Genomic DNA, 24517 nt, shown 5'->3' with positions numbered 1-24517 from the left:
ATATGTGTTGATCAACAATGACAAATCATCATTTAAAAAAAAAACACTTTAAGGAGAACGTGCATAAACCCCAAAATTCTTAGAACATGTTCTTTAACAACTAATTTACAGTCATTTCCACTGGTTTTAAGCAAAATGTGGCAATTCTCTTTTGTAACGATCAGATCACAATATTATCTGATATTATGCATGTCTTTGGAAATTAAAGCTAACATTGTTTGTGCTTTGGATATGGATAGCAAAGATAAATCTGAACCACTTGTGTAATAAAAAGGAATTTCTACTTATCCCACATAACCGCCTAATTCAATTTAAACAGAAACTGTAAATTATGCAGTGAAAATGCATAGCATCATAACTTTTATCTATTAAGATCTTGATCCTAGAGATACCATGTTCATTACATCAACTCCACAGAAAGCCATTTATTCACTTCAAAGTTCAGACGAAAATATATCTTATTTTCACCTAAATCAAAAGGTTGGACTTGAGTAAATTACTGACCTTTGGCAGTCCTTGAGTATCTTTGTCTTTATTTGTACACAGAGTCAATTCACAGTGAAGAAAGAGCAGTGAGATGTTGAACATTGGTTTAAATACAAAGCTAAACCTTTTTTTGTCCTTCTGTGCATGTGGTATTGGAAGGTTCACCTTCTCAATGCTGTAGAATTTAACAGATTCATCTTTAGGACAAATGTTTTCTATAATGGTGTAGTCAGACATTCTATCTGGATTTGAAAACGGGGAAACAAAGCACGTTTGAATGGCAAAGCCCAAGGATCTGTCAGCTTTAGTCACAGACACCTGCATCAAAAAGAAAGAGACAGTAAGATCTCAGAAATGACATTTTTAGTTCACATTTCATTAACATTTTCAACAATTTTTTAAGCAGTTTTCCAGTGCCACTTCCAATCTGAACCACTCGAAGGCGAAATGTTAAAGGTGGACTGTCAGAGAGTGTAAATCTGTGGTTTCAAAACCAGCAGCTGTTCAATAGCATAACCCTGCACAAATACAGCAGATGAAACACTCGGTGCAGATCAGACACGGCGTTAATGGCTGCGGCTGCCACTCGAGGTGGCCGTGTATCCCTCAGACACACAGACTCGAACGGAGCTGCAGGGAACTCAATTACTAACTCCACGTCCTTCTATCTGTTTGAAACTTTAGTGTAAAAGAGAAAAAAGCAAAAGCAACAGACACAACAGTAAACCCACCCCCAGCCAGGAGAGGAATGCAGAGGCAGAGGGGAGGTCATGGTCTGACGTGTGGGTGGCATTCCTGGACTGGGGGAGCGGGAGAGCCTCTAAAAAGCCATAATTTCTGTGAAATGATCCTTTCAGTTTATTGTAACACTGAAATTCATATTCTTTTATGAAGAATAACTAAGACTGCAAATTTCCAGGGCACTGATGTTGTTCAGTTGGACTGAAATGTGCATAACAAGTGCTACAGAATAATTAGGAAAATAATTTAAATGGAATTTGTAACAAATTAAGCATGTCGCTCTTAATAAACAACAGAGGTGTTGTGCCTAACCGTTAACACTGCCTGATGAAAACAGTTCCACAAGAAATAGAAGAAGTGTGTTTTAGAAGAAATGTGCCTTAAATGTATACTTAATCCATATGTGCTGCACATCAATTTAAAGAAGGGCATGCCAAATTTTCTTGCAATTTATTCAGAAGTTTTTGGATGCTATGAGTTGTGCAGTGAATAAAGGCATTTCTCATTTTTTTTTTCTCTCCTTCATATGAGCAGCAATCAAATTAGAGATGAAGGGATGTGTTGAAGCATCTAAGCAAGAAAGAAGATCATCTAAAAAGAACAGAAATAAATAGTGATGAATGAAAGTCAGGCTACAGATACCGACAGGTAAAAAAGCTGATGGTGCAACCTAGTTAAAAAAGACATTATGGCAAGGAGGACTGGCATACTATGGTATCATAAAACAGCATTGGGTAAGTAAAATGACGGATGATATCTCAAGGAAAGAAGAGAACGACAGGAGGGAGGTGAGACAAAAATATGGTAAGAAAATGACACTAGGGAACCAAGGGAAAAAAAGCCAAGAGACTCAAATACAAAATCCCCAAAATTTTTAGCAGAGAAGGAAAAGGGAAATAAAGAGCTCTCACAGTTTCTGACCTAAGCAATTTATAGACCAAAAAACCCCAAATTATTTTTTTAATAACAAAAGCAAAACAGAAACAAAAATATAACAACTAAAATGGAGTCACAGAAGTTCAAAACTGATACAGATTTTCCAGTGTGCAAGAAGAAACAGGAAAAAAAGAGGCTTCTGCCAGAACAGGTGATGAAGAAATCACAACATCTGTCTGAATAAACAGCTCCAGAACCAGACAAATCCAGAGGGCTTGGAGCCAGGGGGATTCAACCCAGATTGCTGAAGGAAGCAGCTGGTTTTATCCAAATGAAAAAGATAACGTGTCTTTTATAAACATATTCTTAACTGAGTGTGACATACCTTCTTTTTGCTTCAACTGTCTTAAGTACTTTTCACTGGGTAGAAAACGAGGAAGAGACCCAAAACATTGAAAAAAATGCAGAAAACTGCGCCAACGTCAAATGAGCTGCTGTGTTTATCATGTGCGGTGTGGGCTCACAGAGGAATGAAATTGGGCAAGAGAAACACGGCACATCTGTCAATCTGCTCCTTTCCCTGGTTTTATAAACCCATAGCTCACCGCTCATGAGTTGCTAATCTATAAACTGGTGATACTACTTCATTGCTAATATTGCATTTATTAATGCCTACCGTTAGTTGAAAAATTCAAAATTCTGTTCACATGACCACCTTTAGAAACACTGACTGTATTGGTTTGAAATACATGGAAATATTACCAGGTCCAAAACGCACCTAAAGTCAAAGGTACCTGGCTGTTGACTTTGCTGGTCTTGTTTATGTAGAGCTGTGTGACACCATTCGAAAGGATTGGAACTGGTGTTTGTAAGTGGGTTGGAGAGAGATCAAAACCTGTATTAACTTTGTAACTCAAGAACGCTAGTGTCTGGAAGAAAGACACTTGTAGTCATTTTTCGCATGTCTACATCTTTCAGATGAGGTTCAGCCATATTACACAATAAAATGAACCCTGAAGTCTTAATCAGGAAATGCCAGTTCAGAGCAAGAGCTCAGAGAGCACCTTCAAGTTCTGCACAGAAAAGCAGATTTGGCAAGAATGACCAATTCACCTTGTAGTTCATTCATTTTGTAGGAATTCTTTGGTTTTGACCCCAAACATTGTCATCCTTCGTACCCCACAGCTTCTGCTGTCTGCAGCCAAAGTATCCACCTGTCTGCCTAAAGCAACTGCATAACAAGACCTTTCAACTGACAATAACAGATCTGGCCCAGGTACATGGCCTTGCAAAATGTTTCCATTAGTTTGAAAACCTTTTTCAGTTTGTTACCTCTACATATATTGGCCCATTCTCAGCAACAGAGAAGAGTCCTTGGGAGGGAGCAAGGAACAGATCTGTTTTGTACAGCTCCATGTTGAAGGTCACATTGGCGATGTGTGGTTCAGGAGGCCAGGATATGCCTCTGTCATCCTCTGGCTGGTGTAGTGTGCAATTAAACTGAAATGAAAACAAAACAAAACAATAACATCCTGATGCAGGAGTGGTAGCTGGACAAGGACAAATTTGAAGTGTACAATACAGGCCCACCCATGTTTCGTATACTTAGGGCAAATCTTCAAGTGAGTCACACGAAACAGAAGTGAGAAGAAATGTGTTTAAATACAAATTAATTGCTATACAATTAACGTAATTTATGTGAAGTACCTATTACAATAGGCATTTCTGTATTGCCAGGTGAAAACCCAAGAGTAACATACCGCTATTTCAGGCCAGCTTGAGAAAGTAACGTCTCCCTCATCAGCGTCCCCTGGAAATCCATTATCACCTGATTCCATGTCATCATCATCAAAGCCGCTGCTTTCAGCTGGTGATGACAGTTGAATGACAATCTGCACAACAGGTATTGCAAACGCATAAAATTAGGTGATAACTGAGCACTCCCACTTCATGCTTATAATTTTCTTCTCCCTTCAGAACAATGCACAGGCCAAAAGAAGTGCACCAGCTAAGCAGATGGTGAAAGTACATCTTAAACAACCTTGTGCTGAGCCTGTAAGATGTGTAGATTATGTTTAGAGAATGCCACTTAATTTTTTTCCAGAACTCAGAGCCAGAAAAGTCACCAGCCTTAGCGCTGGTGTCTGAATGAGCAGCTTGGCATTTCCATTCTATTTCTGGTATTTCTATAAACAACAATGAAAAAAGAAATGGCTTTCGAAAGCGATTTTTTGCGACTTGCAGTTTTCCATAATGCACTCATGGAAAATTACTTAAAGTTTTGGGGTCATTAAAGGATTTTCTCTTCTGTCATTTGTGTATATTTTTTTAGAGTTGTACACCCAAAACCACAGTGTCCCTTTCTTCCTCTTCCACTTGTTTTTCCTCTGAGTTTCTACTGGATTTCCTCTCCCCTTTCTTTTTCCTCCTTTGCACACTTCTCCATTTCTTCACCTGAAAATTCCTGGTTTTGTTTTCCAATAATCTGCACTCTGCTTCTGTATGCCCTGTGGCTCCTCAGCTAGTCCGCTCCCTTCCAGGACTTCATCTTTGTTTTTTTGGACATAGAACAACTGCTAAGGAGTGACATCTACGTTCTTTGAGACTCCACTGCATGGTGATTGTTTTTCTAGGAAAAATGGTCCCAAATTCTGAAAGATACCATACATGAACTGGTGTTTAAATGAGTAGCCAAGGCTATTAAAAGACATGATGGAGAAAGAAGGGGAGGCAAATATCCATGTTAGTTTGGGCCACAATAGAACATAACAACAATTACAGTATTTAGCTCCAGACACATGCTGTTCTGTAGTTTGAAGATGTTTCTATCCACAAACTTGGTTTGGGACCATTTCTAAAGTTAGGTGCTACAGAAGTGCCAGTATAGAACAGTTTTAACCAGGCAAGGTCAGATCAGATTGCCTCAGCTGTGTTTGGGTTGGACCACAGGCTTTCCATCATCTGCCAAGGTTACTTCTATGTACTGGAAAGCTCAGCCAGAGAAATGTGTCATTACTTCCCAACCCTGATTAGCTGCACTGTACTCAAGCTCATAAGCTGAGCCAATCTGGCAGCAGTTGCTTGGAACTTAACTGGGCTCTTTAGCATCATCATTCATATACAAGTATTCAAGAGTCCCTTCATCACATACATCAACTGATAGCAAATACGAATCCAAATTATAAGAGCGATGTAGGCACAGATGTCTTTTCCTCATATTTTCAAAGCCTTTTTCACACACAATGTTGAAAGAAAAAATTTCACTTAAAATAATTTGGCATGTGAATTAAATTGCATTGCTTTGTGCAACCACAAAACTTCATTCCTGTTCCTCCTTACAGCTCTGTAGTTCTGCTTATGTAAGGGTACATCAAAGGTGTGTATGGAAAACTGGTGCAGTTTCTCTGAGGCTGGTACAGATCACCCCCAAAGAGCAGCTATGCAATTTTGAGAAAGTATTTAACTCCAACTCCTCCTTTTCCTTTGGGATACTATCTGACCACAGGAGCACACTGAATGTGCAGCCTTTGTACTTCCTTGAATACCAGGACTGTAGCTGCAACTAAGTTTGAGCTGGACAGGAAGAGATCAGGATGACTCCTTTTTGCTAAGACTAAAGCAAACCATAATAGCTTCCTTGTACCAATATGATGTGCAGTGCAGAAGGTGGATCCTCTTTGTAATATACTCACAGAGTTAAAATAAACAATCTTGTTCAAGATGTATGCTGTCCGAGTCCCGCACTTGTTCAGCAAAGACTCCAAAATGAAATGGGTACCATTCATCTTGGCTTTGCAAGAGTGATCCAGCAGCGAGAGTTCTGTCCTTGTATAGCCGCTGGCCTGAAACAAAGGCACTTTGTAAGTGGCTGAAACACAATTGTGTTGGGTTCTTGCTTAAAGTGCAGCTCAGAATACTGCTCATGGCTGCTGACAGGAGCAAGTGGAGCTCATTGTACTGACATCCAGGGAAGGTCACTCTCAAAATGCTGCTATACATGACAGACATGGAATAAATGTAACATGGAACAAAGAAAACAACAGGTTCATTATTAAGCTGCTGATTAATAATGCTGACTCTGTCTGGTCTGAAATGAGCTAAAAATGCTGTCTCTTTTCCACAATGCAAACGGACACAAGCAACCTGTCACTTGGTAGATCGCAAAGAGATTATTCAGGTCTCACACAGCTATCAAAAGCAGCTTCTTTGTGCTTTGGAGATTAAAAACGCTGACTGATGGTCAAGTACAGTAGTTTTTTGACAGAACCAATTCTGCAAAGCTTTACTCAGAAATCCCTCTACAAACTACCGGATTGTTGGGAAGAGGAAACACGGCCCTGAGTTATGGCAAAGAATATCTACTGTATAGTTTCCTCATCAAACTATTTTGGGGGGGTTGGGTGGTGATGGCTGTAGATCCTAGAATGTTTGCTTTTTTGAACGAAATGCAAATTAAATGGTCTGCACAAAAAAGCCTGCCCAAATTTGAGAATAAGAGATCACACCAACCTGCAGAGAGTCTTTTTCTACAGCTACTGTCATGACTTTGTCATCGCACTTTATTGACAGGGCCACATCAGCACTGCCCTGAACCTCTTCAGGTTCTTTATGTTTTGAGAGGGAATGCCCAAAGTCATGATTTATTAACGTATCCACTGAATCCCTGGATGGGAAGATTCCTTCTCCCACTGTGTCATGCCTTCCTCTGTTAATGTGAAAAGGAAAAGTCAGGCCATCACTTAATGCAGGATTCTTTGGGGCAGGCAGGGGGTTAACACCGAGCAGTTCTGTCAGCTCCGGAGGAAGGGAATGGTCTTCTTCATCATTCATCTCTTCTGGAAGAAAAAAGAACATAAAGTTATTAGACATTTTTTCCTAAAAGTATCCAGAACTCATAATTTTCATATAAAAATAATATTATCCAGAAAGGAAGCTCCTGAAGCACATCCATAGCAGTATTTTTGTATTTTTCAGATACCTAGTCACAATTCCTCCACTAAGGGTTCAGCTGTTACTGGTGCATGTAATAGTGGTATATTTAGTCCCTGCTAGAAATCTGCCTCACTAAGCTGAAAATAAACTTTGAGGAGTGGGCCTGTTATATGCAAAAGGCAATGAAAAAGGTAAAAGAAACATCACATTCTGGAAATAAACTTCTTCCATTACCTGCCCCATGACAAATTCAGTCACTCCACTGTGGTGGAACTACTTACATAACCAGAGTGAAGTTCAGTGAAAGATAACTTTATATGGAGTAAATTAGAACACTATCTCTGGGCCTATACACACAACTGCTAAGGACAGAAATCTCAAACGTGGCCCAAGCAGATAATTATCTGTGACCTATGAGAGTACAATTGACAAAATTAACATGAATGTAAGCTTTATCAAAACAGCTAAACAATATTATTCGTGGTTGAAATTCAGAATTAGTGAAAAAGCAGATGCAACTCCACTAGCTTTAATGGATGTGGATATCTTTGCATCCACAATTACTTGATCAAATAGTTATTTTTTTTTTAATGGCTGTATTTATACTATTTGCCCAGACTTCTTTGGTAAACCAGTTTTGTCTGTAAAAAATTTAAAAAATTGCTTAATTGCCTAAAGTAAATATTCTGCTTATACTTCTGAAAACAAACCAAACAAACATGCAAACCAAAACAAAATAAACAAACTACCCAAAGCTGGATTTATTCACTAAAACAACAATGCAGTTGCTGAAGCCCATTCCAGTGAATGCTGAGCATGGTCAACTATAACAGCTTGTGAGCTGGATAAACTATAACCACTAATTCCACTAACATTTCAGGAAAGAAGACAATTTGCCTGGACTTTTCTCATTAAAAAGCCACAGATTATTTATTTTAACCAGCATTCCTAGATTCCGGCATTCTTGATGATGAGCAGTAGAAGCAGGGCAACCCCCAACAACAAAGCTTCAAAACTGAGAAAGCACCTTTCAAATCATCACATTCCCAGAAATACAAGATAGATTACTTCTATATGTTAAAAGCCAATCTTCAAGCTCACCTGTATCTTCAAGTTGCAGATGAAATCTGTTAGCAACGGGGGCTTTTGTGTAGGAAGTAACAGGTCTATAGTTATGCTCATAAGCCCACTTGATCAAACTCTCATACGATGAGGGAATATCAGGTCTTACTGATTTACTCATAGTCATGGATCGTTCTGTTTCCTTTCCAAAACCAACGCTATTTGATGTCTGCAAACAGAGAAAAATTTTGTTGATGATTTACCATTTAAGGATACTTCAAATGGAATAGTGACACTAACTGAACATGTTTTTTTACTCGATTTTACTCTATTAAATAACAGTAAACTGAAAACACCTGGGGCATAAACCAGGCTCTGCCACCTCAGGCACAGAACTGCTGTAGACATGGATAAACCAAATCCCCCTTCCTCCCAGGCTCTGCCTGGAGTACAATAAATCAAGGTAGTCAGAAACTGTTAATCCCTAAATGAGACAAAGATGTATTTACAGCATTTGTATAATGTCATATTTTCTTCAAACCTGAGTTGAAATGACTTCTAAGGTGAGGTAAACTCAAGACGACAACTGATTTTTCAAATGCCCCCTTCATTTCTTTGATTAGAGCATTACTTAAGCTACACATGGGAAAACCTTTGTTCAAATATGCATTACTGAAAAAGGCAAAACACAGCATGCTCATGAAGCAGAGCAGATACCAGCTAACGCTTTAGAGTCAGCTGACTGAGCTTCAGACTAGAAACATTTTGTGCCTCCTGCAAAATGGTGAGTGCATTAAACAGGACTGAATCAAATGCTTAATAGAGCAATAAGTGCCAGCATGCACATTTACGCAACGCCAAACTACTTAAAAGACAACATATACTTTCTGCACATAAAATGTAAAATTTAATTAACAGTCTAAGTTTTACGCAAATACATTGATACAGCAAACTCATAAATGTACTTGCTGACTTCTTAGTTTTCTTATTAGAAGTAACAGCTTGTCAAAGTTGGCCACTGAACACAGATGTGTCACACAGTCAGTTAGCTTTTGTTTTACTGTAAATGTTTTGCAAAGCATCAAGTTTTCCTGTACAAACATGCAAGTTAAAGGAACATAACAAGCACCTCCAGCTGTTAGAAGGGCAGTTAGAAAATATTCGCTGGTACTACACTTTAACTTGCTTCTAAGTGCTGCCCATCTTAAACATGTATTCACACAAAGCTAAATACATATATATCTATTTTTACATTCACAACATTACTATTATCACTATAACAATCACATCCACAACTACAAAACAAGCTGAACATACAGCAGGAAAGGCACAACGACCCACTTTTCAATTATTTCTGCAATGTGACTCAATTGCACTTTCTACATGCAGATGATACCATTGAATGCTCTACAAAAGACAAACTCATTTCCACACCTTCTCCATGATATAGGCTGCATTTTTTTTAATCTCCATTAGTTTCCCTCAATGTGAACAAATCCTAATTCTTTTTCGCTTCAGAACATCAAAAGATTGACTGCACTGATCCCTTTTGCTTAGATCGCTTTTAGACAGTGGTCACATGGACCCGCTACCCAGCATCACAGAGCTCAAGTGCAATTCTCTACCTGATCTGAGAAACAGAGCTTTTGAACAAGGATGTGAGTAAAGCTCATGAAGCATCCTGATGGAATGGCAGAGTTTTTACCTTTAGTTCCCTCCTCTCCCTCATTTCTTCTTAATGACCCAGTTCTGCATTCTTTAAACACTCACAGCTTCACAACGGAAGCTGAAGGAATTTTAGGTGCAGAGTGCATGGTTTGAGGATACTGGTACCAGTACAGTTACCAATGACCAGCAAAGGCTATTGAAGATAAGAAAAAAAAAAGGAAGGAATCGGTATCCTAATTTTGGTGCCTTACTAATGTTTTGGATCAAATAATCTTTTATTCTTCAACAGATACAAATTTGGCCACGAATTATTTCATATTTTCATATTGCCGCACACCTTTGACTGGCTGGAATTATTATGCTACCCCAACTTTGCCGGATCTCCCTCTCTGCTTTCCTTCTTTTGGAACGAGGAGACAGCAGAGCAAATATTACCTCAGAATTTTACTCTCCTAGCTGGCATCTGCCTATTTCCAGGGCTTGTTTACAGCTCTCCACTCCATGCTGAGCCTGTAAATGTCCAGTCCTGCGTCACCCCAATGCAACAAAATGGAGCAGAAAGCCTTGCAGGCACAGACGTGCCTTCCTTCACTTGCCTGCCCTGCCAACACCAGGCAGGGAGAGCCACCTACTAACCTGCTCGGAACAGAGACACCTCTTCAGAACCTGGTGGGCAGCTGTTCTTGTGTACAGGATAGCGCCTCCAGGCTTTAGAAACCCTCACAGGTTTGTTCTGTGCATGTCACCTCTCTCACTCTATATTCCTCGCAACACTTACTTTCTTGCTGCAATTTCACTCCTTTGTCCACTGTGCTTTGCAAAAGGACACGGAACCCAAAGGAAGCAACATGAACAGCAGACAGACCACAAGTACAGAGACACCCAGCACAGCACTGGGGGTTGATGCAAGGACAGACTGCAGACTGGGGTTAAACTCAGCCTGGGAGGAAAGCACTGCATGTATATTAAGTGCAATTACTTTACCTAAACTGTTTCCATTTTACTTAGTTCTATGTCCACCCTCTTTCAGAGTTTCAAGAACACAGCAAACTGGGAGATTACCTAAAAAGTCTTTTTTCATTTTTTGCCTATAAACTTAGACCTTAATAACTCCCAGGCTGGGGTTTGAGGCAGCTTAGAACTAACCTTTGCCTCTCGGTTTGCCAATCCCCTCAAGACAATTCTGATTCGTACTGAGGGCAAGAAGTTAGGAAAATTGTGTGGAACTGCTTCAACTAATAAAAGAACATTGTGAAACATTACCTAATTGTTTAGTAATGTTTTTTATGCATTGTCTAAATTTGGGCTTGGAGAGGCCTTCAGCTTAATAGAGATATGAACAGATCCTAAGTGCTGGATGTACAGGCTTTTTAGTGACATGGGGATGTGTAGTTCCCTCCCACACCCCCCTCTAAATAAAGGAGAGCAAACACACATTCAGAAAATGAAGCATCTATATAAATAAAGCAGTTTAGCAAACAGTCACTCACAAATCTTAACATAAATATGCAAAGTCTTTTATATACTGATATTTCCATATATAGCAATACTTTCTCTTCTTGTTAATCTAAAAAAATGTTACCTTTTGCCACTTATTACAGAAAGAATTTTCACTTATACTTTTTACTTATACTTTCAATAATTAACAAAGAACTTTAAAAAGAATAGCAGCCTCGCTTCTCTGTACTCAAGTGCAGCACTTAAGACATTTTTAAATCCTCTAGAATTCCTCTCCCTGAAAATTCATCATCCATGAAGAGGCAGCTTCATGGATATTAAATATGGTACTTTGGCTATCTCCAAGCATGAAGTGAAGTAATGCACAATCCTCTATCCTGTGAAAGTAGATCCATATAGGCCCAAATATACAGTGGTGAATTTCATGTAATAACCCAGAACAAAACTTCCAAGTCAAGCATTGCTTTTTGCCCTTCCTCCTAGGTAACTAACCTTGACCCTTCTCTTTTAAGGGCTGATTATTTAGAACCTACAGAATGATCAGAACGTCCTTTCCTGTCCATAAAATAAAGATGTGTCAGGGATCAAAAGGGAATTTCATCCTCCATTCAATTTTCTGAGCAACACCACAATGTATTTGGTTTTATTTCCTTGATTCTCAAAATCTAGCATGAAATCCTGCCTAACAATCTGTCCTCTTAGAAGATTTAGATCAGGCAGCTTTTGGATTCTGTCAGAATTGCCCTGGCACACATTAAAAGGCAAAAGCTACTAAGCAAAGTAAAATTCTTATAAATACAGATAGCTGGAGTTTGTAAATGTATCTGAGTTACTGCAAAACTTTTAATCAGGAGGCCACTTGGTGGTACTGAGCAAACATTCATCTCAAATCAACAATGTGCTCCTAACTGATCACTTAAGACAGAAATAGGCCACACATTTATAGGCTGCAAGTTCAGTCCAATTTTATTTATTTTTTTATTTCAGAGCAAGAGAAAACACATTTCTTTAGTAGAAATGGTGCTGAGCCACAAAAATCATTCCGAATCAGAAATTCCAATTACGTGTGAGTATACAGGGCGTTTCAAAAAGATGGGCCCAACTTGAAATCACTCTATCTTTGAAATTGGTCTTTTTGAAACACCCTGTAGTTTCAGAAGTTTATCTTTATAGATCCTGGGTTTAGTTTTTTTAAAACTTATTATCTGCAGTTTGAGGAGAGGTGATGTCAATTTGACCAAACACTCGGTGGGGGAAGAAGCACTGGCAGGGAAGAGGGCTAGAGACTACCACAAACACAAGTGGAAGGAGTTTAGAAGTTTCCACTTCTAAAGGGCCATGGGTGTGTGGTGTGTATCTGGGATTACCCATTCTGCACTCACAGGCATCTTTTCCAGCTTCTGAGATGAACCTGTAGATCCACTCACCAAAGTAACAGCAAAAGGGAGATGAACATCCAACCTTGTGTTTAGGGTATTTCAACAGAAATCAAAAAGACACAGACCCTAAATTCTTGTGCTAACCACCTGGCTTCTGTGATGTGCTGGTCAGTTTAACATCCATTAAAAGTTAATACAGTTAATAGAGTTTCGCTATTTAATCCTTGCAATACTGTAATAATTTAAAAAGTAGCTAAGAGAGAAAAAGATTTATTCAGAAATCAATATGGTTGGATTCAGAAATCAACATAGTCTAGCACTATATCACATTTAAATGGGCTCTATACTGTTGCAGTATGATATTTCTCAAAAAATCAAGGTGCCTTAACTTACAATCACTTCCAGCTTTCCCTGGACATCATGCGACTTGATAACCCAATTGACAGACTTTTTACACTTGAGGATAAGTACGACATCTCTGACAAGTTTGGCGCCTGGTTGAGATGGTTTAATGTCAACGATTATATCCACCTGGAAAGCACTGTATGTGGAAAACAGAGAGAAAGTTAGACCAGAATGCCAGAAATTTTCAGCTATCAACCTTCTTCCAATCCATCATGTTTCCACTGTCTGGCCAGCTGATTAAAATGCTGGAGATTATCCCAGGCAACACAACATGTGCAAAACAGATTGTTATTCCACATACGCTTAAATCATTTTGCATAACAATAGCAACAGATACTTTTAAGACAAATAATACTTTTGCCTCTTGTTTACAAGAAGTGTGCTACTCATTTCAGCTATTACTTAGAGCAGGTTAGTTATAAAGCTTTATAAAATAAATACTGTTTTCTTATTTCACTACTACAGAGCCTAAATATAGCTGTTTCAGTTCCCTCTGGCTTTAACTGCATTAAGGCTCAAAATAATACCTTAAAAAAAAAAAGGCAAAAAGACAAATTAAGCAGGTTAATACCAAGGAAAAAAAAAAGAACAAATACTATACTGGGGAGTGTGTCTGCCTAGGCAGTTAAATTGTGGAAATTACTTTGCTTAGGATCTTGCGTGTGTTGAGGAATTAAGCCATGTATTCAGTTTCCAATACTTCTGGATATACACTTAGTTTAAAAAGAAAAGAAAACAGATGTCCAGCCTACTGCTTGCTGGAAAATAGATGAACACTATCCAGATTTTCAAGACCTCAGTAAAATAAGTAGAACAAATGGGTTTGTATGCATCAATAAGATCTAATAGTCCAAAATACTAATTTGACAAAAAATCTTTACTTCCGGATCATCTCATGGGGCCATATGTCATAAGAACATGCTCATCCCCAAGTAACAGGTGTCAACTAATATTCTGCACTGAGACCTGGTGTAGCTTGGGACCTTCATTTCACCTCCTGCAGTTTTACACATGCCCACCTCTGTGTGCTTCTTTGTGGACATAAACCTTGTACAGATAGCTGTGGACAATACATAAAACTAAGAACGAAGCAAGAGGAATTTAACTTATTAAAATTATTACTTTTATACTTTTAAAACCAAAACATTTAAACATTTTGCAGTGTTACCATCTGAAAAACAAATTCCTACCGTACTATCAGCCAAAGCCAAAAGCCCAGAGGGCTTGGAGACAGGGCCGTGATTGCGTAACACTGCAAGGGACACAGAACAACGGTGATGCTGAAGAACAGCTCTGTTCAGGATGGGGCTGAAACTTGTGCCACACAGGGGCAGACCATTTGGGCTCACCTGCTCCACTCCCATCACACCCCTCAGCACCTTCTTACTCTCCCAACGTTGCTCGGCCAGAACATTCTCAGGCTCTGGGTTCACCACCTTGCAATGAGATAACTACCCTTATTGCAAAGACCGCTCCTCCCACCTCTATCTCCATGATTTCCTCAAGGCTCCTTCCAGTGATTTTCAACAGAGAGGTGAAATCTTTAGCTGTGATTTCAAAGATTTAATCTATTTAGACATTACTTTACCTGTATGGATTGGAATTTGGGGTGATAAGTTCAATGATATGAACTTCTCTTTCTTGGATTAAGTTAGACATAAGGCACCCCTCTGCTGTTTTTGGTTGTAGGTATCCCGCAAGGTAATTTAAAGAGAGAAAATTCTTTTCTATGTTGCATGAAGGAGGAAAAACTTGATCTGGAGGGAGAAAGAAAAAGAAAGCACCTTTACACACAGGTATGAGCTTACAAAGATCTGGGTACTACAACTACTCCAGTGCAGCACTATCTTCTACTATATAGGTCTTTGGACTAAAAGGTGTATCTATTATCTATCATAAGCACTTATGATAAATCAACCTAATGTTGAAAGGGAGATCACTGTTGCAACAACACAGCATATCTCTGACGTAAAATATCTATTAATACTTTTAAACTGAACAGTTTCTATTTACAGATTCAAGTATTTACTGAGAGAAAAGCCCTACAAAGAGAAATCTGAAAACAATACTGAAGCAAAATATGTGAGCATTTTTCAAAATGAATAAAATACATTTGGTATGTTCTTTGCACCTTTGCAAAAATTCTTTCTTTTGAAATTAACTCATAGAAAACTTTTGTGCTCTATACCAGCTCCCTTTAGAACATGTTTTTTTCTTGTTATTATAAACTTTACATATTTAGAAGATCACAGAAAGTATTTTCCATTTCCTTACCCAATATAATTTCCTATATATTGTGCAGAGTAAGTGTTAACTAGAAATACTGCAGTTCTCTTGTGCATGGAAAATTGAATATAGTAACAAAAGGATGAAATCAGTTGTTGATATTAAGGAAGTCTGACCATAATATCCATAACTGAAATGAAGAAATTCTACAATAGATATTCAGTCCCTCCTTTGGTTTTAACTGCCTAACTGATCACAAGGATTAGCTAGTGTACAATGCAAAACATAAAAAATAGTCACTTGGTATGAGGTTCTCATGCATGGCCTACATTACCATACTCCAAGAACCAGTATTTCCATTGAAAAATATAAATACTATCTTTTTCTGACATAGCTTTACATATGAATTGTCATAATACACAAAAGGAGTAAGTATCTTGTTTAAAGACACAAAGTCCTGTAAGAATATAATTCCAAAAGGCTGGCTCTTTGACCTTTGCTTTACAAAGAAGGCTTTCCTACCAAGGTCAGTAGCAAGACAGAAAAAAAAAGAAATTTAAAAAAAAAAAACAAATATAATGCATTATGCGTGCAAAACTGTGGACGAACTCTTAAAAGCTGAGTTGAGACCACTGTCAGCATTTGTTCCCAAAATGAGAGCTGACACGTAACCCCTGAAGCGCATTTCTGTGTGGTACACAGCTTTGCAGGGACTCCTGTGACCCCGGCCACTGCAGAAACAATTAGGGGAGTTTGTTCTCCTGATCTTACACAAAGTAGTCTTTGAATAGTAACCTTGCTGCCTTCCCTACAGAATCTATGAAAGCTGTATGAGGCCATAACTATTCATACTCTGCAAGCAACGTGCTCCTCTAACATCTGGTATGTGCCCTGCCAGATCAGCCTTGAATGCAGCTGCAGCTTTGCCAGCTCCTCCCACAACAGCACAGAATGGAAAATGACCCCAAACGGTCTGAGCTTGAATTTGTATATACACATGCAGAGATACTAGGTATTTGCCTCTCAGCTGCCACAGAACAAAATTCAAGCCATAAAATAACAGCCTCTGAGTGGTTTGTGGATAATTACCACTCGTGCTATTGTTTGCCATTGCAAAGAACTTGGTTCCTGCTCCTGGCATGTCCATTAAACGCCTCTGGAGCTCCCCAGAACCGCTGCTCTTGCTGCCACCAGCACGCAGGCTCCCCAGCCTGGGCCTCCGCTCCGCAGCACGCTTTCCTCTGCGCCAAATTTTAACTCTGTCACTGGCTATTTGATGTACATATTTACTTCTCCCCTTCACCAAAACGTATTTACTCTCGTCTGTACCAGTTACCAAGATCTGGGGTGGAACAGAAAAGGGCATCCATTTCATCGTCCTTTGCTTATTATACTTTTTTAGTTTCAGGGCTATCTCCTTACTTCGGAAAGGAACTGCAGGTCTCTGTAATCAATTAAAAACCTTACTACGCCAGCCAGCAAACAGTCAATTTACGGACCCTGTGCCTGTCTAATCTGCACAGTTCAGTGGCCTGTTGGGCCCGAGCAGGGCTGCGAGGACGGGGACTGCAGATCGCACGCCAGGACCTGTCGTGCCTGTGGGCAGCACCTCTGTTTTACAGATGAGGAGAGACACAGCCCGCTCTATCCTGAACGAATTAGGTGTCATCTGCAGGTTCTTGGCTAAACTGGGTAAAAGTTGAATATCCCAGCTTAAAATCCTGAGGTTTTTGTGAAAATGAGCACTGTTTTAATCAGGTGTCACTCTTCAAGACAGATGCCCTGGGCAGCAGCAGTTTGGTGTAGCACTGAAAATCCCACTGAAGCAAAGCTTGCTTTTCAAAGCTGAACTCAGGATAAGCAAAGTGTTTGTGACTTTCCTCAGCCACTCTGATGGCGGGGTTTTTTTTGGGTGTATTTGGCAGTTTATTAGCCCTTAGCACAACAGAGATCAGAAACTTGACTGACATTTATTGGCAGGGTATGAGCGGGAGCAGAGAAGAGGCTGCAGAGGTCTCTTCAGGGAGGGGATAAGCTCTTGGCAGGACACACAGCTAAAGCCTGACACAATGCAATCACCTGCAAGGATTAAACCAAGCAAGTCTGCTGTGCAGGATATGTCACTAGTGTGGACAGGCAAAAATTCAGAGTCAGGACTGAAGCTTCATCTTCTGCCAGGACAGGAGCACAGTCTTACTGTCTGTAAACAGACAGTACATTTTCCAGTTATTGTTACAGTTGACTATTTTTTTTATTCTTATTTAACTAAAAATGTATTGAAATTAGGCTCCCTCCAGGCTAGCACATCTGCCCTGGATTAACACTGGCAGTACTGGATGTGTTAGGTAACATTTAGCTAACTGATATGTCTTCCTGACTTGTACAATCATATCTCATTGAAGCATGAGGAATCCAACTGATTTCTGCTGAAAAATGTATACTAACGTAACTTTCACCACGAGCAGTCCCACTTTCTAGAATCTGATAGCAATTATCATGGCAATCACTTGCCATCTCCTTCATTGCACAAATCAAAGCAAGAACAAGAACACCACTTCTTGTGCCCTCTTCCCCCAAACCCTCATTCTGGCCCCTTCAAGTTCTCCATGTGCTCAGAATCCCTGCACTATTTGATTGGCAACTCTCTCAAATTGACAGGATTCAGATATACTTGGCCCTGACCCAGTTTGCTGGTTTGCTCAGCTGCCTTTCATTTGCAGCTTCAGAAGTGATTTCAAAGACCTGTTGCATCAGAAGCAGTTTTATTCTATGAAAGATCACCCTTCTTTGGACTTTTTTGTCCTCCGGCTGGCAGTTTCTGTTTGCTGTGTTCAGCTACACCCTCCACTTCTAAAAAGTGGCATCTTCCAGTTTCAGACTGAAGCTGAAAAGTACACAACTACATGAATACTGCCATTAAATTCTGTATTGGTCACACAGCAAGAAAACTACTTAATATGACCACCTATAGACAATGAGTATCACTAGCTGTGATTCACAGACTGGCAGCTGAGGGTGCCTGTCTAAAGCACTCAAGGAGTGTCAGTTTTGTATGAAAAACCCTGAAATGTCCATTAGCATACGCTGTGGTTTGTGGAATCCAGTGATTCCATCATTCGCTCTGCAGAGCAGCAGACCAGCTCCACATCCCACATGGTTTCCATAGAACTCCTTGCTCGACAGCTGCAGTTCAAGAACCGACCCTCTCTCCAGCCCTGAACACATACAGCCACACATTACTCCCACACATACAGCCACGATCATTCTTCTGCCAGGAATTTAAATAAAAAATGGTTACAACTCAGCTAGTTTGTAGGAGCCTTCTCAGAAACCATATATTTTGGTTGCCTGCCAACTTCCATTTTGTGTACTTGCTCCTAATTAAATTATGTTTTAACACATTCTGAAGATGATGCAAAGCTCTCCTATTTAGCTTCCTAGTTCATCTGGAGATGTGCAAATCAACAAACAAAATTGTATCTGGTTTTTGACATATCTAATTAAATGTTCATTTCTGCAACACAGAGACCACTACTCCCATGTATACGTTCCAAGAGCACTATAATAAGTTAATAAATATATTTCTGAATGATTTTCTGGCATTAAAATCCAAGACTGGTGCCAAGTAGAACAAAAATCACACAGGGGAATCCTGTACAAATTTGGCAGGATTTGGATAAAACCAATACAGGCATGTTCTGATTTTGGGGGGCAAGCCTCACGCTTCAGGAAATCAAATGATCAGATACAGGTGGTTAGGAAAGAATCTTTTCTCCACAGAAGGTTTTTGGGATTTTTTCAGCTATGCAGGAGTTTCTCTAGAAATATTGCTGAAGTACTACTAAATTAGGCTGCTTCTGCTAGTAAATGCTCAGCCCACCAGTACTCATTGGATGTTGATGAAATGTTTTATTGATTTCTACTTTTCTCATCACTGGACTTCTCGAGAGACAACAATTAGTTTCAAAATATCTGGACCACTAGCTGCAATGCAAATGAGTTCCAGTTCACTTTTGCCAGCCTTTATCGTTGCTGCTTTTGGTTTAGCCTAAAGCTGGATGTTTGTTTTAGCCTGAACCTGGATGACTTCTTCAAGGAACGAAAAAAAACAGTGAACTGCAGGCCGTTAGGTAAAGAACACTGACATCTTAAAATATTCCATACCTGCGATAAAGAAAATTTCACCCCCAATCATCATTCTACACAATAGAGGAAAGTCTGCTATCCCTGCAAAGCTCCTGTTAATAACAATATATTTTCCAGAAAATGAACTGACTGCCTTGCTCCAAGCACGTAGTGAAGAGAAGAGCCATGGCTCTCGTTTATGACCAGCTCAGGTGGAATTCCCCTGCAGAAGATATGCTATGTGACCGGCAGCCAGCTCAGGAAAGCATGAGCCAGAAGGTGCTGCAGAGGCTCACATTGCTAAGCTGTTCCAACACCACTCAGCTACAGAGCTACAACCCAAACCCCACCTTAATATGAACCTGTGAAACCCCTGAAGAGCTGGAGTGCTCTCCCACCTGCCCTGGGCCACCTGATGAATTTGGCATGCAGCTCACAGGGACAGGAAATATTTCTCCATGGGATGAAAATACACAAGGACATCAGACTGAGGCAACTCATCTTGGTGAAGAAAGCAATAATTCTTCACCTAAAGTAGTCTGGATCCTTATCCACACAAATACTGAAAAAAATGCAACCCAGGTCTTTCTAGAAATTACCCCCTCCCTCAGGTTCTCTACTTCTGTCCTTTAGATTAAGGCACCCAAACAATCACCATGAGTAGTTTATTCTTTCTAAAAGGTGAAGCTTTGACTCTGTAAGATTCTGGCCAATTATATCCACATTAATGAGCATAAAATTACAGCATCAGAATCCATTAAAAGTTGCCTATTTCCAAGGTCTGGTCTTTACACTTGCTCTTATTTGTCTGCCTTCCCCTTTCATATCACATCTCTTGCAAAATGACAGGTATGTTTAAAGATTAAAATAAAAGATATGAAATAATACTATGGCAAGACTTATTATCAACATCTAGAAGCGCCTACCAGTTCTTTTGTTTTTTTGTTTTACCTTCTCCTACTTTAATATAGATGTTTCTTGATATTTTGAGTTCAGTGAAAGATGTTACTGCTCCATATTCCTTCTGGGCCCACTGTAGCAGATGTTCATTTTTCTCAGGAAAAACCTTTTCTTCCGTTTCTGCGGACAAGGAGAAGTTTCCCTTCTCAAACTGAACAACGGAACCTAAAGACACCTGATGGGAACAAAAACGTATTTTTAGTGTGGTACATTTATCTGCACAGACAGGCTGCATGTTTAAGCCATGTAATATGTCACACCGAAATGCATTCACTGAAGGTGATTACGGCTTATTTCCAACAATGCCTAAACTTCATGTTTTTTAACATCTGCGTAATGATTCCTTTTCCAAAGATGGTTTTAAAATGAAGCACCCATCAGCCCGTGGCAGCTAAGGGAGGGCTCCGAAATGGAGCTGCTGCAGGCGCGGTGCAGGGCTGCCCGGGAGCTGAGCTGAGCTCAGGGGGCTGAAGACAAGTTCCTCTAGGAGAACAGGAGAGAGTAAGAAGAAGATGGTCTGAGGAACTGAAGGCAGAGAAGGATGTGAAGCTCAATAAAACTCGGAACTACTGAAGTAACCCCAAAATCAGAAAACGCATGAGCCCAAAGCTCAGTGACAGATAAAAGGCAACAGAAATACAGAGTAAGGAAAGAGAAAGGCTAAGAGAATGGGAAGGTATTTACTGTTGCTTTACATCCAGGAAGAGAAGAAATGCTTTATTGCATTATTTGCATGTTATAGCAGGATAATGGTCGTAAGTATCTCTCCCACCTTTTAAGCAACACACATCAATAGCAACTATTTAACAGAGGTTATCTGAAATCAGGTTCCAATTACAGAAATTAACTACCAGCAGTCACCTATTACCTTCCCTGGAACTACAGTTCCCAGCACTATTTCAGGATGTTACATGTCAGTTTGTTTAGCACCTACAAATATTTGTCCAAGTAGACACACAAATTACACCCTTTGGCACATGGAAGTTCTTCCTTGTGCTTCCAGCTATTACATTAGCATCTATTACACACATATCACATCCTCTCCTCTAAGAGAAGACCCATGTAATTCAGTGTTCAATTTGACCAGACCTGTCAGAAAAAACAGTTTAGGAGTTCTTCTGCCAGAATAGTTTTCAAAGTTTAAACTAACATCTGTTTCAATTCTCAATGATCTGCCTTATTTGTTGTTTTTCATATGACTACCATAAAACACTTCCTTTAAATGGAATTGGCTTTATTCAGTATAACACAGAATATACCATATTCTCTCAATACTCTCAGAGTTCTGAAATAAGAAAGCAAACTCTGCCATTAGAGTAAACGCCCCCAAACCTACAATACTACGAAATGAGAGTAACACAGTTATCTTTAAAACGTATTTAGCAAATAGCATTCACTTTGTACTTTCACCACTCAGAAGCAGCTATACCATGGACTGATTTTATGGGACCTCTCTACAATGCTCCTAACACATTTAATTTTACAGTGTACACAGGCTGGTGCGATGACACTGACACAACACAGGCCCGGCCTCGCAGGGGTCGCATCCAGAGCACCTCTTAGCAACCATGTCTTTATATCCAAGACATCTGGGACATCTTTGCAGAGCTCCAGCCTAATTAGAAGAATCTCCCATGCATAAAAATTGCAGGTTTTAAGGACTTAACCAGTTATTATTTTGCAGGGATATTGAGTAGATGCTGGCATTCCACTCTCAGGAAAAAACCTGCTTAAACACCTCAAAAATACTACAGTTTATCCAATAAGTACAGTAGTTGTCTTCCATTTACACTATTTCACAATGTTTCCAGTACTTTTTATAGTCAGTATCAGAGTAAGAAGTATCTGTGTTACCCTTTAAGACACCTGAGGTAAGTGTGAGAGAAAATATTCCTTTTAAATACTGGCCGAAGAAATGTATTACCTTGCAATAATGCATTTTCACTGTCTTCTTTGTCTAAGATTTAAGATATTTAAATGTCTGCTGGCACAACAGCTTTCTTCCTCAGAATACACTTGGGTTTCCATTTCTTACTAATTAAAACTTGAAAACGTTCTGCATCATCCTGCAGCAGGACAAATGTCTTCCTGCAAGGCAGATCCTATCAATGAACCACAAAGCTACTGAGTCCTGGTAGGGAGGAACCAACAGACAGAAAGCAGAGCAACCAAAAAGTCTGGCAAAAGCATCCTCACCAGATGATCATACAGTAAACATCTTTGAATAAACATGAAGCTTATAATAATTTATTTTTTTAATCACATAGTAAAGTCTATTTGAAATGCTGGTTCCACCACCAGGTTTTAGAAAGGAGAGCAGGATTCTGCTGTGCCTGCCAATGTTGGGATTTTTACTACACGGGCCTAAGGCAAGGTTAAGTGAGCCAAGCACGTTATTTTTTCTGGAAAGAATTCAATAGACTCTTCCAAAAAAGGCAACCATCACTGTTTCAACACCTGCCTTGAACATTAACTACTTACACTTCAGAACAAACCAAAAGCAGCTCTCTCTAACATACTTAGGATAAACTGGAGCATTAAAATCAAAGGATGTTTTAAATATTTGGGAATATATCAACTGTTTTTATCTGAGCACTCATTACACAGCTGACGGGGTGATTAAGAAACTGCGGCCGCATCCACTTTTATCTCCTCACTTCTTCTCCTTCAGTGGTTGCTTTCAGAGGCTGCAGAGTGGAAAAAGTGCCCCAGCTCTACTTCTTTCTGTTGTTGTGGGGACATTAAAAGTGACTGCACCAGAAATATCCTCTGCCCCTGAATTCACCTATGTCCCCTGTCACAGTTCTGAGGCTAAATGAGGAAACTTCCAAGTCTGATGTGGAAAATCAGTTTGCAAGACCAAAAGATACTGGCCATGGCCACCAACCACAGCAAGGACCACAGTTCAAAGGGCTCTTCTGCAGTCAGAAGAAACAAAGATCAAGTACAGTATCTTAAAGATTTGCTACCAAAACCTGAGTATTCTATCGAACAAAACATGTTTAGGAACATATTTTGATTACACACACTACTACCTTGCTGACCGTTGGGGCAAACAGGGACTGTAATTTTCTTTGCACTGTACAGAAGTGAGGAAGCAGATGCCCCTCATGCTGGGGAGAAAAAAAAAAGACAGCCAGCTTTATATACCCCTTAAGAAAACTTTCCAGTCTCACAAAAACTGCCCTCTCAAGGCTGCCATGGTAGTCCAGGACAGCAGGTACCTGAAGTGCCAAATGGCATAAGTTACTGTTCCCCAGACGGAACAACTCTCAGAACCAACCCTGGGTCATCTCAACTGTATACACTGCTGAGCGTGAACACTGCACACACTCAAAATACAGTCTTCTGTTTCTTATTTTACCTATTTCCTTCTCTCCTTTTAAATGTTTATTGCCTTTTTTTTTTTCCTTTGAACCTGATCCAAGTGGTATATTTACTTTGTTGGCTTTATGACATTTTAAGTATTTAACAGAGTTATAATTCAGGACTCCCAAGTAGGAAGCAAGTTCATAATTTAGCCTTGAGAGAGAGGTAGGCACCTTTAGGAGATGACTCAGAATACAAGTGAATTGTCCACAGCGTGAACTGATTCCTCCCCTCCCAGCAACAGCTCCACCACTACCCACCAAGGCCCCTCCAGCACAAGTGACCAACAAAACCACCCATAAAGCCAAGACTGAGGCAAATATACTAGCAGAAGAAAAGCAGCATCCTTCATATTTTTATCTGAGCTATACAGTATCGAACCTGTGGTGGAACATGTAGAAGAGGAGTAAATCTGCTCAGAAGAAAATTCGAAAATTTGAACCAGCTTTCAGAGCAGCCTACATGGGGTTCAGACTCAGCTGGTGGTTTTTGACAATGTACTTTGATGTGCTTTGGTCCCTTACAGAGCAAAAGTAAAGCCATGTATGGAAAAGTATCAGGTATTCAGAAACTCAAAAATATATCTTTTCTTGTTCATAAATCCCCATATAACATACAGTAATCACCAAGAGAACAATACTCTTCGGTAAGTGAGTAAGTAACATGCTGCTTTTGAAATGACGAGCAACGTTTGTGAATCATCTGTCAGCTTTGTCCCTACCAGCCACAGAAGTGTGATGCTTTCAGGCAGTAGTAAAATTTCTCTTTTTCAGTTTAGTGTTCTCAAGACCATTTACAGTCATCACAAAATTCCACTGCCAGTTCTCACA

The 24517-nt window shown here is 39.7% G+C and overlaps 1 protein-coding gene across 3 annotated transcripts in view; it reads right to left on the bottom strand.

The window, feature by feature from the left end:
• Window positions 1-24517, bottom strand: part of TGFBR3 (transforming growth factor beta receptor 3) — a 116603-nt gene that overhangs the window by 16502 nt on the left and 75584 nt on the right. For all 3 annotated transcript variants that reach the window (XM_065841742.2, XM_071810436.1, XM_071810437.1), the window contains 9 exons: window positions 20310-20493; window positions 14596-14764; window positions 12996-13143; window positions 8137-8326; window positions 6613-6938; window positions 5796-5945; window positions 3864-3995; window positions 3436-3603; window positions 505-804 (listed from right to left, as the gene is read on the bottom strand). In XM_065841742.2, coding sequence (XP_065697814.2) covers window positions 505-804; window positions 3436-3603; window positions 3864-3995; window positions 5796-5945; window positions 6613-6938; window positions 8137-8326; window positions 12996-13143; window positions 14596-14764; window positions 20310-20493 — 1767 coding nt within the window. The remainder of the gene's footprint in view (window positions 1-504; window positions 805-3435; window positions 3604-3863; window positions 3996-5795; window positions 5946-6612; window positions 6939-8136; window positions 8327-12995; window positions 13144-14595; window positions 14765-20309; window positions 20494-24517) is intronic.

The sequence above is a fragment of the Patagioenas fasciata genome, chromosome 6, assembly GCF_037038585.1.
Source record: "Patagioenas fasciata isolate bPatFas1 chromosome 6, bPatFas1.hap1, whole genome shotgun sequence".
NCBI classification, from domain to species: domain Eukaryota; kingdom Metazoa; phylum Chordata; class Aves; order Columbiformes; family Columbidae; genus Patagioenas; species Patagioenas fasciata.
The sequence above is the reverse complement of the archived record's forward strand: the minus strand, read 5'-3'. Positions and strand labels throughout refer to the sequence as shown.